The following is a 22,196-nucleotide window of genomic DNA, read 5'->3' as shown; positions in this document are numbered from 1 at the left end:
TGGATGTTTAGTTTGTGTGTGCGCATTTTTCTGTGTTTGTGTACAGGTAGAGGCCTTGCGACGAGCTGATCACCCGCCCAGGGAGTCCTACCGAATGTGTAAGATCTAGAAAAACCGAAGTGAACGGAGAAGTTCATGGAGGTAGGCCTAGGCCCACTGGGGCTCTAGTGCCAAGGAAAAAAAAGTTATGTAANGATTCGAACCAATTTCGTCTCACCTAGAATGACATTTAGAGCAAAATACAATTAAGTACATTTATGCGACTCTTGAAAGGAAATGAAAAAAACTCGAAAATTTTCGTGCTGTGTGCATGTGACCTGAAAGTAATATTGAATTAGCACTTTTTTATACATCTATGCCAAGGCGGTGGGCACGCGGTAGCGTAGTTGGTTGAGGGGCTATGCTACAAGCCGGAAGGTCGCGGGTTCAAGTCCCGATGAGGTCATTGGATTTTTTTCAGTTGACCTAATCCTTCCAGCCGCACTATGGCCCTGGGGTCGACTCAGCCTCTAACAGAAATGAGTACCAGGAATTAATTAAATAATTTTTGTGGAGAGTAATACGCGACCGGCGCTTAAGGCTGACAACCTTACCGCCATCTTTGAGTCGATTGTCTAGATAATGTGGGAACCTCAACGTCTCACAACCCTATGGGCCTTCACGGCCTGGTACAGGGATAGCTTTACTTTACTTTTTTTACTTTACTGTGCCAAGGCGGTTAATTTAACGATACTTGGCACCTCCCGTATCCGAAATTGTGTGGCAGATATAGGAATACTGCCAACAGCTTTAGGTAACCGGCCTTGTTACCGGTAGAGGGCGGCGTTAATTTTCAATATGTTGTAGGATATGAGGTTCTCGCAGCGGCGGTTATGAAGAGCACTATCGTCTGGGATATAACGCCGTGCAGTCCGTTGAAAGTGAGCCAACGTTTCGGAGGAACATATGGCCTCAATCTTCATGTTCAACAAATAAACCAAACAAGAAGCCAGTGTGAAAGCAGGTGGAAAGCCGAGTACTTGTCACCTACTTTCACGCTGGTATCTTCCTTCGCTTACTCTTCAGCCTTGAAGATTGAGGCGATATGTTCCTCCGAAACGTCGGTTGACTTTCAATTGACTACACGACGTTGTATCCCAAGAAATAGTGCTATCGGCAGTACGTTGTTCGCTGCTGACAGTAAGGCCCAAAAGCCAAATCAGCAGTATTCATCCAGGTGAATTCCCCATTGACTTCTATCCTGTATATGTGCAGGAACTGGTTTCGAAGGGGAAACATCATAACTGGCGCAGTGTGGCAGCGTTTGTCGTCATTGGAACCATAGTTCTGGTGCTTATCATTGTGGGCATAGTGTTTCTGGCTGGAGGATCGGCAAATAATAAGAGAGCAGAGGCGATCATAAGTGGAGGGCCCCTGTACAATGGATCGAGCATCTCCCTAGAAGATGTTGTGGAAGGAAAGTTCAGTCCCAAAGGGTTTAATGGCACTTGGATCTCAGGTGAGACCAGAAATATTGTAAATGGAGCCCTCTGGCAATAAATTAGGTCAGCTTAACATGCTTCATATCCACGGTATGAATGGTGAAGGTGAAAAAAACACCATCTCCTGGATTATTATGCCATGTAGTTGATCAGAAGTTCACCAAAGTTTCAGAGAAACATAATTCTAAAGAAATGGTTTCAGAACAGGCCAAAGGCCTAAATTTTGCGCTTGCTCATAATAGATTAAATCCATATTGTCTTTTTCAGATACTGAATTTTTCTACAGAAATGAACAAGGAGATGCTGTCATATTTGATGCCTCAACAAGAAGTTCAGAGATTATTATGACCACTGAGTTTCTGGTAAGGACAATTAAGGTTGGTAATAAGTTGTTACATGAAATCTCAAATAGGTTCGCAGCTTTGGAAAACTTAGACAATGAGGTGGATATTAGTAGAGTTTGGGAAACCATTAGAGACAATATAAAAAATTCAGTCAGAGATAGGCTAGGTTATTATGAAATGAAGAAACATAGGCTGTGGTTGGATTAAGTATGCTCAGAATTATTATATCAACGGAAAGGAGCCAAACTGCAGTGGTTACAGAATCCAAGCAAAATAAATGAGGATAATCTGAACAATATGAAACATGAAGCCAGCAGGCATTTCAGGAATAAAAAGCAGGAGTATCTCAAAGACAAAATGAATGAACTTGCAAGGAACAGTAAGAATAAAAACATTGGAGACCTGTATAGGGGAATATATTGTGACGTATAGATCCACTACCAGGCAATGACTCAATACACACCTTCCAACAGAGACAGATTTTTTGGTAAGCAGCCCATTGTTAGGTAAACACGTTCCAATGAATATACAACAATAGAGAACATCCACTGTTAGACAATGGACATGTTTTCTATGAGGTCAAACCAAAGTCTATGTAACAAGAAGCCAACAATAATTGATAGTTCAAGATGATCCGTAAGTGTGTGTGTGTGTCTCTCTCTCTTTCAAGTCTCAATTCTGAGACAGTAAAATATGGTCGCGAGTCCCAAGGGACTCGGACCCAAGAAAGACTGCGCTGGCAAGGGCCAGCAGCATTACAAAAGGCAGACCCGTCCTCTCATCAGAGAGGGCACCCCATTGAAACAAGACCAAAACTGTCAAACGGTAATAATTAATATCTGGTCGTGAGCCCCAAATGGGGCTCAACACCAAGACTTACTGACTGACTGACCGTCAGTCACAATGTGACTCTGACTCTGACTGACTGAATTGATAGTTCATTTGGAAGTTAGAATAGTTCCAGTGGAGTGTACGGTCAGAAGAAGATCAAATGCGTCAAACAGTGAGTTGTAGTCATAGATCAAAAACCAGGGAGTTGGCAGTGAAAGGTAATAGCAAGAAAGCAATTAGACTGTGTCAAGTAGACTTGGTGTGTGAGTTGAAGACTGTACATGTGCTGTAGTTACAGTGATACTGTGATAAATCTGTTGCCAGGAAATGGATAATGAAGAATAGTGTAAGCACACTAAGAAGATTCAGTGTGGAGTGATCAGCAAGAATGTTATAATTAGTTGTAGTTATGACTTGTGACTGATCAGTAAATCCAATTACCAAATCAAAACCCATCTACAGTCACTAATACACGTGACAGTATTAATTTGAGATGTTTTGCAGTTTCAGTAAGCATTTCTTAATGTGTACATATTGATTTGCAGTTACCAGATGCACCATTCAATTTTGAACTGTCAGCAGATCGCAAGTATCTCCTAGTTGCTCACAGTTATCGAAAAGTAAGTTACTGACTGTTGGTTAGTCTTGTGTCTGATTTGTTAATATCTTTTAAGAATTTAGAATATACCATCTTGTAGTGTAGAAAACTTTTCATTTCAAGTTCACAGATTATCATCACACACATTTTTAGTGAAAGGCTGTTGGATTTAAAATATTTAAATCTTACATGGTGTCTAGTGCCAGGAGATCAAAATTCTAGTCCATAACATCCATAACCTAGACAACACCAGTGAAACAGCACAGGCAAAGTAAGCAGCTGCCTAGTGCAGCACATTTTATGAACCAACTATTTTCTTCTTTTTATTTTGTTAAATGAAAATTAATTTCTGCTGATCTTGTGTTCATATCGTGAGTATTAATTGACAGTAATCTTAATATGTTTAGCAAAAATGTAAAATGCTTTTAGACTTGCACAGGCCCAGAACAAAAGAATTTGATAATATTGTGTTAGATATCTGAAGTTTTGAAGCAACACCCTCTTTTTCGTCCACATATTCCAACTGCATCACTTGTCACCAATTCATCATTACAACATTTTGTAGCACATAGTAGATATATTAATTATTTCTTATAACCAGGACATTGTACTGGGATATCCATGTAATGGTGATGTCATTTTGTTTTATTGTATCAGTTGAAATCTGAGAAATGGCGTCTGAGGGAGTGGTAGTACAAAATATTTTATTCTTATTCCAGATCTTCAGACACAGTTTCCTTGCCAGTTATGACATTGTTGACTTACAAACTAGGTAAGTGATCATATATACCTGAACAAAAGTACAGCTAATTATGCATTGAGAAATATAAAATATATTGTCCCTTTAGATACGTTAAAGCTAATTTATTTTGCTCATATATATTCTGTCATAAGTTATGGTATAATTTTTTGGGGTGGCTCTTCTTGTGTTAGCAAAGTTTTTATATTGCAAAAGAAAGTTATTAGATTTATAACAAATTCTAGACCAAGAGAATCTTCTAGGGACATTTTTAAGAATTTGGAAATAATGAAGTTCTACTCTCAGTACATAATTCATTACTTGTATACACAAGTGATAATAAACATTTAATTTTAACAATGAGATTCACAAATACAAAATTAGAGTCCTCATTAATTTATATTCAACTGCAGTTTTGTTCAACTGAACAAAATAGAATAAAGGTGCGTACATATCAGGTATTAAAGTTTTTAATCATCTTCCTCAGACAATAAAAGTGTTGGCTACTGATGTGAGAAGTTTTAACTCTGCATTGAAGAAGTTTTTATATCATCATTCTTTGTATTCCTTGAATGAATATTATCAACATAACTGGTCATAAGTGTGTAAATTTGTAATGTATTTAATTCTGTTTATATATGTAATTTAAATAAAATTATATTAATTCAAGTTTTATAGTAAGTTATATTTAAATTATTTTATTAAATTTTTTACTTTATGTTCTTATTTATGTTANAAGAATTTGGAAATAATGAAGTTCTACTCTCAGTACATAATTCATTACTTGTATACACAAGTGATAATAAACATTTAATTTTAACAATGAGATTCACAAATACAAAATTAGAGTCCTCATTAATTTATATTCAACTGCAGTTTTGTTCAACTGAACAAAATAGAATAAAGGTGCGTACATATCAGGTATTAAAGTTTTTAATCATCTTCCTCAGACAATAAAAGTGTTGGCTACTGATGTGAGAAGTTTTAACTCTGCATTGAAGAGGTTTTTATATCATCATTCTTTGTATTCCTTGAATGAATATTATCAACATAACTGGTCATAAGTGTGTAAATTTGTAATGTATTTAATTCTGTTAATATAGGTAATTTAAATAAAATTATATTTATTCAAGTTTTATAGTAAGTTATATTTAAATTATTTTATTAAATTTTTTACTTTATGTTCTTATTTATGTTAATCGATTAATGCAAGTGATTTTGATTATGTGACTTGTGTAATTTTGTATATGTATCTTGATATATCTATCTTCAAAGGGACCATTTCCACATCCTAGGTTTGTTACCTGTATGGATATATGGAAAATAAAGGAAATGAATGAATGAATGTCAATATATAGTCTGAGATGCTGGTAGCATTGTAAAATAAAGCATGATGTCCTGTGATTCCAGAAATAGCATCCCACTTGAAAATAGTGAGGTTGGACCTGAGCATAGAATACATCAGCTTGTTGTGTGGGCTCCAGAAGGAAATGGGTTTGTGTATGTGCATCGTAATAATATTTACTACCGGCCAACTGCAGCCAGTATATCTGAAGTTCAGCTGACATGATCTGGCATTCCAGGAGTTGTTTACCATGGCATTCCTGATTGGGTTTATGAAGGTATGATTATGGAGAAAACTTGTGTTATGTTGTTTCATGGTCTGTCTGCCATATTATTGTTTATTTGATCCTTTTACAATTCTATATCAACTTCTCAAGTTATTAATATTGAATATGATGTGTTGTAAAGACCAAACCTTGATTTGAATCCTGATAACTCTTTTCTAGTTTGGGTAAAGAATGAAACTGCCTGAAGATGGAATTGAAAATAAAAAGTAATATTTTCTGGTAGGTGCAAAATCCTCCAAGTGGAAAGAGGTTCAAAGAGAAAACAGATACAAATGGTTGTGTTGGCAAGTCAGGCTTCAGTTTTTGTAGAAATATATTTTTGTAGAGGAAAGTGGCTAATTAGGTAGCTTATGTGCGCTGTTTAGATGCAGAAAGATTTGGAACTTTGACTTCAAGGGATTTAATTCTTTAGGAGCTATGGGAGCTGACAGATGGTGGGAGTTCTGGAAACTTACACAAGAAATCATTGTCTAAATTAACTAATTCTGTGTTCTCAAATTTTAATTCTTTGATGTTGACAAGAAGGAGACAAACGTTGTCTAAGCTCAAACTACACTGTCTTAAGTGATTTTGGTTATTGATACAATATATTATTCTATTCATTAATTTTATTTGTTCCAGAGGAAGTCCTCAGTTCAAATACAGCTCTATGGTTTTCACCAGACAGCAAAAAGCTTGCATATGCAACATACAATGATAGTAAAACAAAAGTTATGTCAATACCTTTCTATGGCCTACCTGGCAACCAGGAGTACCAGTACACTCATGCAGTAAATATTCGTTATCCTAAGGTGAGCAAAATGTTAAAAATGCTCAAGGAAAGGGGATAAATTTTTCAGTTCACAAGATGGAGAACTCCATCCTGCATATGCCTTGAAAGGAAATGACTTGCCTTCAGTTTAATCAACTTTAATTTAACCTAAATATTGACCAATTTCTTTTTCATATTATATTGAATAAAATATTAACATTTTACATGTACATTATGATATATTATGGTGCTGAAACTTCATTTTATTACTCATAAACCCTTTTGTCATACACATGCTATATAAATATATAATACATATCAGATAGAGGTAAAGGTAAAGTTATCCCTGTGCTTAATTAATTAATCACCATGTCATGAAGATGCCTGTGGGAATTGTCATGTACCTTAGCCAGTCTTAATCTCATTCAGCCTCATGCCCTGGCCACTTTGTCTCCAGGGAAACGGCACATAATATTCCCTGTATAGAAGGCTGGATGGGCCCTAGAAGGAGTCTGGATGCTTTTAATAAGAGAAAAATCTCTTCCTTCTGCTTGGAATTGAATTCAAATTCGTTGATCATGCGAATCATCACATAGTCTCAAGGCCTGTTGGCAAATAAGGTATTGCACTTATGCTGGTTGGATGTTAATATTCATATTAGGCTTCTACATTTATGCACTTGTTCTAGAGTTTCTGCCAGTCTTTGCATTTCAAGGTCTTTTTTAATTTGTGGAAAAGAAGTCAACAGGGCCATATCTAGTCACTTTTGTAACGCTGTGTTTACCTGAAATAATTGCTTATTCTGCTGCTGAGTGCGGAGGCTCGATGTCATCGCAAATTTTTCATTCACAATATTTCCAGTTTTAAAGCTGTGTAAGATGCACTATATCCTGTAGGTATCTCAGCACTTGTAAATAAATACGTATAAATGCTACGAATAATCTGATCTTGAGCATACTCAAAGAAAACAGTCAACATCCCTTTGAGGAATGTGGTCTTTTGGGATATGACACTATGTAGTCTGAAGTTTACAGATGTTTCTAAGGAACCTGCTGTCTCATCATGACGCATCATGACGTTCTGCTGTATTGGATGCAGCTAAGTGTTAACACATTGTGTATGAATGGTCGGTGAGATGGTGGATAATAACAGTCCATTCTTCAAAATAATTTGTTTCTCCTGTAACAGTTTTCAGTTAAGCCTGGAATTTCATTTTCACTTTTCAATCATAGATGGCAGGAGGATGACTTTTCTGTATCATTCAACTAACTTCCAGCAGTTGGTTTCTGTACATGTGTTTCTATTCTTTGATTCCCAAATTCTTGTACTAATAGCTTATGAGAATGACAGGTTCTAAGAGCTATTGTACAGATTTAAAAGGTCATTGCACACACAGCAGCAGGCCATTTAAGTGCCCACACAGTGGTTTAATTAGGAACAGTGATATTGAAAACTAACTACAGAAATTAGTCATTCCAACAGGAAATGATGTCTGTATTTTTGTACCATTCCCATCCATGCCACTTGTGGGACAATGTCAGAAGCTATACATTGCATGATGTTGCCTTTGTTTCAGCCTGGGACACCTAATCCAATAGCAGGGCTGAGTGTGATTGATTTAGAAGAAGCCATTAAGGGTAACCCAAATAGTATACAACTACAACCCCCACAAGACTTGTTACACAGGTATTATATTTCCTAGTACTTAAATATATTGAGATTTGAGGTTTCCACCGAAGAAAAGGTTAAGATTATGGTCTGCTGGGGTGGGATTCTATGTGTGTAGTGTGTAGATCAGCGATAACATTGTAATTGCATAGTTCCAAGTAGTGTGTATAAGGTGTCAATAAATCCTATCATCAAATCCATACCCCCCTTTACAGTCACACCTCTGAACTGTGACAGTATCATATACAGGTACTGAAATTCTTATCCAGAAAGTCTGGGACCTGAGCTGAGCTGGCTTTCTGGATTTCCCAAATATTTTGTTCTAGACCATATATGGTAAATGTACCTACCTGACATTTTGCATTTAATCATTTCATGGAAGCACCTTTCTTTGATTTCATTTCCTCCTTCTTCTTTACGTTCAGTCCCAAATTCCTTTGTTTAACCCTTCAACTAGCCTCTGGACTTCCTGGTTGCCTTCTAGGTGTGTCTGTGATAATTCGCTTGGGTAAATAAGCACAATAATCATAGAGAAAAAATGTGTATTTTACTACATGCCAATTAAAGAAAGAAGCCATTCTGCAGTCTACACATTATTGCTCCCAGCTTGCCAATTTAAAAAATAGCTGGATTTGCAGATGCCAAATGATATATTTAGTACATACACAATTTCTGTACCTATCTTGCTAACACATCTATTTTCTGCTTTTGTGCAGTGCAAGATCAGGCTTCACTTTAAGATAGTCCCTTATTTGATTTTCAGTGAACCTATTCTGAGCGCCGTTAACTGGGCTACAGAATATAATGTGGCTGCTGTGTGGATGAATCGTGTACAAAACATTGCAAAGGTTGTGTCTTGCAGTGCGTATAACTCACCCTGCTTAGAGGTTAGTTTCTTCTCTTACCTCAGCAAGAAATTATGTACTGACATTTCTTAGAACTACCCATGCTATAGCTTAGCTAATTTGATGTCAGAATCTCATGATGGAAGCCTTGCTTCAAACTCAGGACTCTCTGTTTAGGATTTGTTGTGGGATAATTGTGTTTTGGAGAGAAGTTTTTCTTTGAGTACTTTCTCTCATAGTGATCATTCCACCTGAGATTCATACTTGCATATCACTGCCCATGAATTGTCCAATTGATATGACCAGCTAGCACCCTACAGTAACATTTAACCTGGCACATACATGAACCGGAAGTAAATAAATTAACTAAATTATTTGTGACTACTTAGGATGTCTGAACATCTTTGAATTTCTGGAGTACTCCCAGACTTGGGTGTGTACATGTGCATGCATGTGTGTATATGGAGTGAAGGTGTTAAGTTCCAGATTGCATGAACATAGAGCCATCATATTTATTTTCATGGTTTTGCAGCTGCTGTCTCTGAGAGAACCATATGGTTGGTTGGATCTATTCACTCCTCCCCTTTTTTCGCCAGATGGTACCAAAATGGTGCTGATTCTTCCACAAAACCAAGGACCAACTAATGGTGCCTATCGACATGTGAGTGTGGTGCAGCAAGGCCGAAATATTGCACTTACTTCTGGGAAATTCACAGTCACTGAAATCTTATCTTGGGATAGGGCAAGGAACTTAATGTGAGTACATAAACGTGCTACTGGAACTTCCAGCCTTAACAGTGATATATTATGACTGAAGTTATTTGTATTAAGTACCTATTTAAAATGGATGCATAATGGTGATGTAATGTCCACTATTTTCGTGTTTCATATATAAAATGATTAGTATTATGGAATAGGTTTGGCATAGCGGTAACACTCTAGACTTGTAATCAAGAGTTGCCAAGTTCATATCTCAGCTGGAACACCAACTGTTCTGAGATCTTTCACAATTTTCTTCGGTTCATTCAGGCAAATTCCAGGACACTACCTCAATTAGGTCATGATCATTTCCTTCCAAATCCTTTCAAATTCATCATTCATTACAAAACTCTCTCACTGATACTATATAGTCTCAATGCTGACAGTACAATTAAATAATCAACTCAAAAAAAAATTAAATATTACAGAAATCAGATTTCCTTTAAATATTATCACACTTTCCTCTCACTGGTTATCATATAAATCATGGATAGGAAGTCAGTCATGGTTGGAGGCTGGATGAGCTGTTTCAGACTGTCTATGGGCTTAAAATTCTGTGAGAGAAATTCAATAATTGAAAATATTGTTAAGTAGCCATCAGCTATTAACACTGTCTAAACATGCTTTATAGATATACTAAATGAGATAAAAATGCTATAATTGATAATAATTTGGACATGATAACCTGAAATCTGTTTAGTATTCTTATAGAATTAAGACAAACACTGAATTTGGTGTGGAGTGGAAATGATTTAACTTCCTCAGACCAGATTATAAATACACAAAAATTGTAAATACTTGTATTTGCATTAAGATCTACATTCTATCCTATCCTTCCCTCCCTCTTTTCCCCTCTCTTCCCGCGTTTTTACAGTGTGTGTGAGAAAGTAAAAAAAAAGTCATAAAGTTTAATGAAGAAGACTGAATTTTTTACAGACCAGAAGCAGCCGTGTAACTCTTGGTGTTAATGAACTCCTATTTTGTATTATGATACCTGACTGATACATTGGTGTTGATATATGGTTAACAGCACTGAACTCTCAAATGAAATGTTTTCCGAAGTTCCAGAGATATATTGTGTATCCAAAAGATTGGCTGACTTTCACAGCATCTTCACTCAGTTACTCATGATGACTGCACTCTATTACATAACATTCATTATTTCAGATACTACTTGGCAACAGAAGAGAAGGATCCATCCACGCTTCATCTTTACAGTGTGTCTGACAATACTCAAACAGCTCCAAATAAGCCATTGTGTATTTCATGTGGCATACATACAGTTGCAGGTGACTCACAGTGTCTGTATGTCAGATCTACTTTCAGCCTGAACAGCAGCTACTATATACTTACATGTACAGGACCTTGGGTTCCTGAAGTTGCAATTTTCAATAAGGTACTTACATAGTCATTTGTCTGATATATTTGTTGTATTATTCTCGTCATGTGTCACTTGCTGAGAACCATATCATCACTTAAAAGTAAATGGAAAGTAAGAAATAACTTCCCAGCATGTGACTAATCAAATTTGGTAGTAAATTATTCAATGTTTCTTTTTCCATTACTTTGTTTCCAGGTTTTAAATATTTTATAATAATATGTCCTTATGGATATTACTTAAATCAGTGTTTCTCAAATATATAATACCTGAGACTGACTTAAATGTTACAGAGTGTGACAGACCTTAGCACTTGGAGAAAATGTGGAATAATGAAAATGTGAATTGCATTAAGACGACAAACAGTACATTCGTGAAGCCTTAAACCTTGTCATGATTCTGTCCTGGATCTGACAGTCCATGTAGCCTGTGCAAAATTGCTTTATTCTCTCTCTTAATGCTTTACAATATGTAAAAAAAGTAAAGGTATCCTTTTAACAGGCTGTAAAGGCCCACAGGGTTTTGAGATGTTGAGGCTCCCACTTTTTCTAGAGAATCGGCTCACAGATGGTGGTGAGGTTGTCAGCCTCACGCGCCATCCGCCCTTTACTCCCAGGAATATTCCTGGTACTCATTTCTGTTAGAGGCTCAGTCAACCCCACCTCATCGGGGTTCGATCCCACGACCTTCCAACTTGTTGCATAGTGCCTCAACCAACTACACTACCACATGCCCCCTTTACAATACTGTAGTGATGATAAGTACCATCTGCTTTAACATTTACAAATTCTACATTTTCCCTTACAATATATTTATGAATAACAAAGTCTTTGCAACTGAGATGCAATGTGTTTGTCTTTGAGATAGGAACTGAATTTGTGGTGAATAGACCCATTGCTAAGTGGTGACTCTGTAAACAGCGACCGTTGCTAGATAGTACCTGCAAGATAAATGCATGCAACTATAGAACAACAGGGTTATGCAACCCATCTATAGGCAACAGATCTGTAAACACCTACAGCAATAGGGGTACTGTTGGAAACAGTGTTTTATATTTGGTCCATGCAAAGTGGTTATAAAGAAGAGTTCAGTTGAGTAAAGTGATATGAAGTAGCTGGTTGGTGAGTGAGAGAGTTCAGTTGTCAGTTCAGTTGAAAGTCAACCTGGTAAGAAAAACTATGAGTTTGGTGTGAAATGGCCACCAGCCTGGGGTCCAGTTAGTTGAGTTGTCAGTTGACAAGAGTTCAGTATGATCAGCTGTGGCAAGAGGACCTGAGTGTGGAAAGCTGAAGAATCTCCCTTAGTAGAAACCATTGCCAGGCAACGGCTAGTGGATACTGTAGTAGAGTGAGGATGCTAGTCTCTGTGTGTCAGTGATAAGTGAAATGTAGTTCTGAATGGTGTATACATGTGGTCAATAAATCCATTCACCAATCCATATCCCATCCATAAGTCACGCACAGTCCCTAACAAGTGACAATGTTATATAGAAGAACTGCATGTTTCAGAGAGTTAATTCTAGATTTTCTATGGGTTTGAAGATGAGAAGTCTGTATTGGTGCAAGAAGCAGTAGATGATCTTGACAGAAACAATGAGTTTATCCATATTATTATGTCTGTAATTAGTAATTCCTTAATGTATTATAACATTCATTTCTTCATATTGGTTGTACACTGTATCCATTTTAATACTTTAAAATTAATATAAAATTAAAGAATGTTAGCCTCTAAGAAAGTATGTTTGCAGGACCATGTGCGGCTAGTGGTACTGGAATCTAACAAGGAAGTGAGACAATTACTCCAAGGAAAAGTACTTCCCACTACCAAGCGGCTTGAAGTGTCTGTTCCTGGAGGCTTTAAAGCACAAGTGCAACTTTGGCTGCCGCCAAATATTGACACATCTGGAAAAACTAAGTACCCCCTGCTGGTGAATGTGTAAGTATGTTTTAACCCATTATATCAGCTTCTTCCTCAAATGTGCTAAGCTGCAGTCTAAGAATGTAAATCAGAGGCTGGCCCACTTTGCAGCTGATGTCTGCTGCTAGACGGTGACCTATAAATTACGCAGTATAAGGATATTTAATAACATGCTGTTACCATACTTCAACTGGATCAGTAGATGGAGAATCAGAACTAATGAAACAGAAGTTTGTGTTCTGTTTATAAAAGAATAATTAATCCAGGCAAATTTCACGTCATTAACACCACAGTGCTAAATTATAATCAAAACATCACATTTTTACACTTCATACTTAAAGTACCTCATAAGAATATTGCTTTTTTATTTCAGTTAGAGTTTAAGAACTTTCCATTGAAATAAGATAAGATGATTTCACAGTGGTGGAGATTCTACTGTGATCTTCTGATCTTATGACAATACATAGTCTAGCAGGTGGGTACCAGTGGCTCAGAGGAACATACAGCCTCCATCTTCAGCATAAAACAGCACTGCAATTTCAGCATCCTGAAGAGAAGCTATCAATGAATGAATTATTCTGTCTTCAGGTATGGTGGTCCTGACTCTTACCAAGTCACTAAGCGATTCAGTGTCGACTGGAGTACATATCTTACAGTGAACAAGAGTATCATTTATGCAGCCATTGATGGACGTGGCTCAGGACTGAAGGGCAACAACATGTTGTTTGCTGTCTACAGAAAACTTGGAGGTCCTGAGATTGATGACCAAGTCAATGTAACAAGGTTATGTGTCAGCAACAAAATTAATATAATTTTCAGTCAGTAATGAGCAGCCTGTAACTCTGCAGATTCTCATATACAGCCTTCTGTTTAATTTCATGGAAAAAAGCTGAATATATCAATAAATACAAGTCATTCAAATGAAACACAGGAAACTATGTTTTTAATAAGTACAGGAATCTTCTGGGGGCACGCGATAGCGTAGTTGGTTGAGGCACTATGCTACAAGCCGAGAGGTCGCAGGTTCAAGTCCCGATGAGGCCATTGGATTTCTTCAATTGACCTAATCCTTCCGGCCGCACTATGGCCCCGGGGTTGACTCAGTCTCCAACAGAAATGAGTATGAGGAATTAATTAAATAATTTTCCTGGGGAGTAAAGCGCGGCTGGGGAGTAAGGCTGACAACGTTACTGCCATCTTTGAGCCGATTTTCTGGATAATGTTGGACCCTCAACGTCTCACAACCCTATGGGCCTTCACGGCCTGGTACAGGCATGTAATAGGCCATGAAGGCCCATAGGGTTGTGAGACGTTGAGGGTCCAACATTATCCAGAAAATCGGCTCAAAGATGGCAGTAACGTTGTCAGCCTTACTCCCCAGCCGCGCTTTACTCCCCAGGAAAATTATTTAATTAATTCCTCGTACTCATTTCTGTTGAAGACTGAGTCGACCCCGGGGCCATAGTGCGGCCGGAAGGATTAGGTCAATTGAAGAAATCCAATGGCCTCATTGGGACTTGAACCTGCAACCTCCTGGCTTGTAGCAGAGTGCCTCAAGCAACTACGCTACCGTGTGCGCCATCACTTGTGGTATATACATCAAATTTTGTATCAGCAATCTTACGGGGCTGTGATAACATTTTCTTACTCTGTAAAGCATAGCAGTTACTATGTGTACAATCACAATCACAAGAACTTGCCTCTAGTCCCTGCCCTGAGACAGATGAATCCAGCCCACACCCTCTCGTCCTACTTCTTTTAGGCCTGTTTTAATATTATCCTCAAATCTATACCTGTGTCTTCCAAGTGATCTATTTTCTTCAGCTTTTCTGTTCCATCATAGCTCAACTCATATATCTATGTTCACTCCTTACTTATTCTATTTGGCATCTTATCTCACTTGACTGCCCAGTTAGCCATCAGTCTTTCCAACATCTTTAGTTTTTGTTTTTTAGAGGAAATCTTTTGTTATCCATGCCAAAATTTCTTGCCTTCTTTCTTAGTTCCAAATATTTCGTACAGACTTCATCTTTTCTGCTTACAATCTGCTTTCATCTATCTTAATCGATGTACAAGCTCTTAAATCGTACATCAAAGTAAGTAACTATTAGATTATTAAAATTTTAATACTTTTTGTAGGTTTCTTCAGAACAATCTTAAATATATTGACTCAAAAAGAACAGCCATCTGGGGCTGGAGTTATGGTGGTTATGCAACGGGCATGGCACTGGCAAAAGACAAACAAAATGTGTTCAAATGTGGAATTTCAGTTGCCCCTGTTGCTGATTGGAATTACTATGGTAAGTTATGCTAAGACACCATGAGGCACAAAGGTAGTTGATAAATTGCTCTTATGTTGTAAGGTAAATGTAAAGTTTTCACTGTGCTTAATTAATTATTCGCAATGCCAGGATGTTGTATGAGGGAATGGAAGTATAGCTGTACCATTCTTAACCTTGTCACTAGATGGAATTATGTGGGCAGTTTCATGCCTCTGCTGTTTTATCTCGGGGGAAGGGCCCCAGCACCTACTGGATTGGAGGCTGGGTGGGCCCCAGAACCAATTTAGACACTTTTGAAAAAAGAAACATCTCTTGCCCCTTCCTGAAATCAAACCAAAATTATTTAGCTATCCATCCCATAGCCCATCTCTATATCTGTTGTGTTACAATCTGAAAGTAAATGGCGCATGGTACGCTGCACAAAGTTTCTCCTGTCTGTTACATGTGTCATATCTATTAAGAGAAATGAAGAAAGCAGTTTTCTGGGGTGCGGCGCCATGTAGATATTGTGTTAATAATGTGCATATATTTACCGTCTTTTAGCGCATACAGTTTCATTTGTCACTTCACACTACATGTTTCAGCATCATTCCGCCATCCTCAGGTGTATCAATCACGTTAAACCATTGCACTGCCTGCCATCAAGTGTCCATTTATAAAATTATATAAAATGTGTGTTCGTCGTTGTTCAATAATAAAATTTATATATTAAAACTTGTTAAGATCTATCATCTTACATGTCGTACATCAAACTCGTGTGTAATGCCATTCGTCCGCTATGGGAGTCGTTCTTCTTATGTTTTAATTGTGTATGTACTGTGTCTTATGGTGTGTCTTTCTTATGTGGCTGCGTACGTTGTATTGCCGGACATATGTGTGTGTGAGCTCAGGATAGTGACCAGTGGATGGCTCTTATGAACACAGTGATGAGCCTGCGGGTTCCATAAAATCCTGGGAAGTTCTCGAGTAGCCACACAATTGGCGGCTTCTCAAGAAGGGCTCAGCTCCATGAGTGAGAGTGAGAGTGAGCTGAACCATTTAGGCAAGAAGTTCACGGATACAAAACACTCCTAAAATCCACTTTCTTCGACATAGGAGTATCTAAAATGTTTATCGGTTAAAATATTCAAATTAATTTATCTGTACTGTGTTTGTGAGAATTTATAATTTGCTGATAAAAATACAAATTCTCAGTATATTAATCTTCTTCACTGACCTGAAGGGCTGTAGCGTATGCTAATATCACTCAAACAAACGTCTTCTATCAGCTGTTAACAAATCAGATTATCCATCTGCAAGTGCCAGGGCCATGTTTTAACCCTCACATTACTATAATAATTAGCTGCATTAGTTAATTCTGTTTGTTCTCTTCCAGTTCTGAATTATTCTCACTGATATAGTCATGTTCACCTCTTTCACCATAGGGGTCACTAGTATATTCAGATTTACTAAAACTGACACCTGAACCTATTTCCTCTAGGGATTCTAAAATATCTTGACTTAGTAGAGACTGCTTATATTTTATGGATATCATGATGCAAGTAATATGTTGATGACAACAGAGTAATTAGGTTCCTGGGTAAATAATTCAGGTCACAGGGATATCAAGTGCTTATGCATGTGTGGGATGTCAAATCCGGTGGCATGGAGAGACCAGCGCTGCAAACTATAACAAATGTTTATTGCTGATAACAAAATGTACAGATAAGCAAGGAAGCCATGCGTGCCTGATGAATGAATACTGGCGAAACTCCTTTGCAGCCAGCTAGCCTTTGCTAGTGATGGCGTTGATATTGTTGGCACAAAAAAGGGCCAGTTGTCTAAAGCTGGGTCGCTTGATGAGTGCACGTCAAAGTTCCTGTCGCAGTGGGCTAGGATCGGGGAGCTTCCTTGCATGGTAGCTCCATGCTCTTAAGCCAGTGGGTTTTTGGGCAAAGCTCTTGCAGTAGCAGGCTAGCCAGGCCAGCTGGCCAGCGAAGCTCCTGCCACTCCTGGCTGGTCTGAAGAGCGCTGGCGATTGTTGACAGAGTCGGCTGCAGTACTACTACTAGTAGACTTGCTGTTGCAGTGTTCTCTTGGTGTGAGTGTAGTTGTGACTAATGCTAGTGTGCTGGAAGTCCGCTTTTGTATACGTTTGTCACTAGGAGGTGTGGACCAATGTGTGTTGGAGCTGCCATGGTGGGCACTGATTAGGTAGTGCTTGCTTCACTGTGGAGGCTCCTACACATGTAATAAGCTGTGGTAGAAGTTGTGCAATGTAACACATGAGGTGTGAGGTTATAACAATGGTGACTATTAAAAATATGGTCTTCTGGGATGTCATGCCGTGTAGTTTGGTAGGTAAACAGTTACCATTATTTAGGAGCAGTGTACTTCCCTTATCTTCTTCTGTCTTGAAGATGGAGGCAGCAGTTTACTCCAGAATACTTGTACCTGCCTATGTGACTACATAACATCACATCTCAGAAGACCATAAGCTTCATGAAGAAGCATTGATGATTATTTCTGAAAAATGTCAGAAGCCACTTCAGAAAAGTATGTAGTAACTGCAAGATGGAAAGGTAAAGCTGTCCCTGTGCACAGTCAAACACAACACCATGTAGGAATATGGGACAAGCATACTTAATGAGAGTACCCATTAGATACAAGTCTGGCTTATCCCCAGAGCATGTGTGGACACAGTGAGAATGGAAAAATCCCTACTTTTGTCAGAAATCAAATTCAAGTTGTTCAGTCTGTAATATTGTCATTATAATAGAAATGCAGAGTTTGAATTAAATGTATTTGTCTGCAGCAAATGGTAATGACTGGGATAAAATTCAATATAGCACTTGACCAGTGCAGTGAAAAGATTAACCTAGGTTATTATATGTTTTCTATAGTATGAAACACTGTAATAGCAGATCTTTTTTAAAACAATAAAATGTGGGTTCTGCTTTCAGTATTTAAAGTGGCATTGTTTTACTGCAGTTTCACCTGTAACATAGCCTCTTAATATGAAATTACCAAATAAGTTACACAGATTTTGGGCAGGTCTGTATTTTTTACTTCTGCCATCCTGTTTTGTTGTTGATATTTTATTATCCTCTTTTCCAAGATACAATCTACACTGAACGCTACATGGGTCTTCCCACATTACAAGACAATTTGGAAGGATACATAAATTCAGCTTTAACCATAATTTCTCCCAGTATTCGCAACAAACAGTATTTGCTGGTTCATGGAACATTGGATGACAATGTACATTATCAGCAGTCTATGATGCTTGCTAAAGCATTGGAACATAATGATGTTCTATTCCAACAGATGGTAAGAAGATATTTTTAAATCCAAATCATGTGATATCTTACATTTACATCCTCTGTTCAAGATACTGTGTTCCCCTTCTTTAGCCCCTGACTATATATCTTAATTCTGAAATAAATTCTGTTGTATACACTATTTTAAATGCTCTCTTTCACATTATATTTTGTGTTTTCAGAGCTATCCTGATGAAGAACATGGTCTAACAGGAGTACGACCACATCTCTATCACACGCTTGGAAATTTCCTTGATAACTGCTTTAACTTACATGAGCAGACAGTTTAATTCCCCTACAAAGCAGACAGCTAAAATATGTACCCAGTTAAATTCTCATAACAGGAATTTAACCCACTATGTGGAGATAAAAATTCAAAATTAAGACATCTGAAGTTAGCAATGTTATTACAGTCCACATAAGTGTCTGCTACAGGTTGGACAGAACTACAGCATCATATCTAAGTGCAGATAAACAATCCTGCAGGACCTATGGTTCTCATGGCAATGTATTTTAAGATTATGGTCTTTCATGGTGTGACACCATGTGTTTTGGTAGATGCCAACATCCTGGAAGAACTTGCTACCTCCCTCTTCAGGGTGGTCCCTGATCTAACTTATATTTATATTCCCAGAGAGACATTGTAAAGCAAAAGTGATGTTAATCACTGCTTCCTACAAGCACATTGTTATGCCTGGGGGGTTACATTCCCAAATAAACTAAAAAAATTATCAAATAATTCAAATCATCAGTTTAATTGCTTGAAACAAAACACACAAACACTGGAAACATTAGACTTTGCTATAACCACTGGAGACCCAATTATTTTTTACTATATAAAATCACATTCTATTATTTTAGCCATCATTCCTACCTAATGTCATAAAAGTAAGTAAAGCTATCCCTGTAACAGGCCGTGAAGGCCCATAGGGATGTGAGATGTTGAGGGTCCCTCATTATCTAGACAATTGGCTCATAGATGGTGGTAAGGTTGCAGCCCTACACGTCCGCCACCCTTTACCCCCCAGGAAGATTCCTGGTACTTATTTCTGTTAGAGGCTGAGTCAATCCCAGGGCTGTGGCTGGAAGGTTTAATTAAATTGAAAAAATTCAATGACCTCATCAGGATTCAATCCCGTGACCTTCCGGCTTGTAACATAGTGCCTCAACCAACTACACTACCACGTGCCCCCACCTTTCTGTATGGTCATTTGTACTTTTCCTCAGGTAAGCCATAATTAATTGGGTGTAAATTACAAAACTGTTTAAAATAACCATCATCATCTTATACATGATGCATATCAGAGAAGAGCATAAGGTGAACTAAGTGGGTGACATTACATTCATTTGTTTCTGTTTTCATGCAGATATGTTCAGTTTTGTTCAGAATGGATTTCAAAATGAATGAGCATATGTTTGTGTTCAGAAAACTATACAAGCTGAGGATATGGGCTGCATTTTAAAAGTTTGTATAAGAAACATTTTTTTATGTGAATCTTCATGAAGTGAGGAGTGTCTCCCCAAGTTCAGATGTGATGCCTCGTAAGCTAGGCTATGCAGTTTCACATCCAAGAAGACCATACTCTTAAAACATGGAGAACCAATAATATGATTCCTGTGAAATCCTTATTTATATTCTGAATTTCTAATGAAAGCTGTTCCTCAGGATAATTTGTATTCAAATGACATGAAACCTGACGAACCCCATACCAGTAGGCACCATCATTCCTTGGCTTACTGGTTGCTACAGTAACAACAACTGTAGTATCCATATTGTACCTTGAATAATAGAGATTGGGATAACTGAAAATGTGTTCTACCAACTGTTATCACAACCTGACATTTTTCCCCTAGGCATGTTAAGATTATGATGGATACTGCCCACTGTTCAAAACATGCTGAAAATTACTCTGGAATTCTATCTACTATCATAGTCATAGGAACAGAAATGATTCCAACAGGTTTTGAAACATTACTTTCCATTTCCAAAGGCTGGAGTCAAACCATATTCTCTTTGTCCTCGATTTATATGTGTATAAGCTTGATAACCAAGAACTGGTGTTACCCATGGTCATTAAGTAAAGAAGAAAAATTTTATATCATATGATTCTGTAAAGATATATGACTGCCTGGTTTGTTATATGGATATTATTAGAATGCAAACAACTCCTTGGATATAGTTCAACATTTCTCAGACATCAGATAATTTTATTATGCGATTAATCTTGTAAAACAGTGAACAATATTTGAAGACTCACTCTTCATTTACCATTGGATTTGCTATATGTTATGCAGACATAAATGTCATTGCATAACTTAACATGACAGAAACAGCTGTTTGAGGCTGTGGCACTAACTATCTTATATTATCCCAGTAACTCTACTAAGTAAAGTTGTGAAAGATTATTTAAAAAGCTAATACCTTTAATTATAAAAGAAAATGGATCAGATTAGGGGAACATTTTCAACACAAGTCAGTGTTTACAATATCCCTCCACCCAAGATAAAAAAAGAGATCTAAGAAAGGATTTATTTTTATGCATACATAAAATTCTATAATCTATTTTGCTTGACACAATTAAGTTCTTAAAATGTATTTCACAAACAGTAAAATTAGAATACGTTAACATTTTATGTTGATGGTGATATGAATTACACATGATATATAAAGTACTGCTCCTGAGAAGTTCCTACATAAGATGGTTTAATGTAAATAGCAGATTTAAAAATGTTTGTATATATAAAATTGTCCTGGAAAGAGAGGTGTAGTAGTAGCAATACAGAGTCTGATAACTACAGTAGTTCCCTAAGAGGTTTGTGACTAAGTTAAGAAACGTGTTACAAAATTGCAAGAAAGCTGTTAAACAGGTTTATACTTCCTCTCAGCAGCTAAAGAGAAATGTAGAATTTGTATTAATATTGGTAAGAATCTCATATTTCTACACATTATACTTCAGAAAATTAAGTTCACTTCACTGGGAGGTCCTATCTTAGATGGGCTGAAGGTTAGACACTCACTCATTACCACATGATTCTGATTTGTTGTTATATGGAATTTATGGTGGACACAGCAGACCATTGGGCAGGCCTTTGCTTAAGATTTCAGTTTTTCCCTTGCCAACCATTTGCCGAAGGTCAGTTTTCGTGTAACACTGGTCTGACACCATCTTTGACCTGGCAGTAGGCTGGATTGTGGATAAGGACTTCTTTTATCCATTTGGCACAAACCGTTGTTGAAGGTTTCATAAATTAAAATTACATCAACTATATACAGTGTATAACATAGATTGGATTTATTTTTGGACTCTAAACTCTTGAAATAGGTAAGATTTATTCATAAATAGTAAGGTCACACACTGGACCCTAATTTTGTATTAACTATATGATGCAGAAACGTCACTGTATACCTTACAAATGCTATACACATTGTTAGAGAGTAAATAACAGACTGTACCTACATGAAATTTTGCATTCATTCATCAGTAATCTGTCAGACGACAGGTCCACAGTCTCTTCCAAAACAGTTCCTCCACTTGATGCGATCTAGAGCTTTCACATACATGGTATCTCTGTTTTTGGAAAGAGACTATCCAGGAAAAGTGATAATGTGGTAGTTTTTCCATTTGCTTTCCACATCGCAGTACAACAGCCGTTCAAACCACTCTGGTCACGC

The 22,196-nt window shown here is 37.4% G+C and overlaps 1 protein-coding gene across 1 annotated transcript in view; it reads left to right on the top strand.

Annotated features, from left to right (window-relative positions):
* LOC111867304 (venom dipeptidyl peptidase 4-like) overlaps positions 1-19,453 on the top strand; it is an 82,504-nt gene extending 63,051 nt beyond the window's left edge. The window contains 15 exon segments of the mRNA XM_023857042.2: positions 1,255-1,498; positions 1,749-1,858; positions 3,202-3,276; positions 3,974-4,026; positions 5,404-5,615; positions 6,246-6,415; positions 7,952-8,061; positions 8,807-8,930; positions 9,421-9,644; positions 10,815-11,043; positions 12,773-12,960; positions 13,531-13,725; positions 15,082-15,242; positions 18,322-18,533; positions 18,706-19,453. Coding sequence (XP_023712810.1) covers positions 1,255-1,498; positions 1,749-1,858; positions 3,202-3,276; positions 3,974-4,026; positions 5,404-5,615; positions 6,246-6,415; positions 7,952-8,061; positions 8,807-8,930; positions 9,421-9,644; positions 10,815-11,043; positions 12,773-12,960; positions 13,531-13,725; positions 15,082-15,242; positions 18,322-18,533; positions 18,706-18,813 — 2,415 coding nt within the window. The 3' untranslated portion in view covers positions 18,814-19,453.
* The last annotated feature ends 2,743 nt before the right edge of the window (positions 19,454-22,196 follow it).

Source organism: Cryptotermes secundus, unplaced genomic scaffold (genome assembly GCF_002891405.2).
Source record: "Cryptotermes secundus unplaced genomic scaffold, Csec_1.0 scaffold373, whole genome shotgun sequence".
NCBI classification, from domain to species: domain Eukaryota; kingdom Metazoa; phylum Arthropoda; class Insecta; order Blattodea; family Kalotermitidae; genus Cryptotermes; species Cryptotermes secundus.
This window is presented reverse-complemented; position numbering and strand designations above follow the sequence as displayed.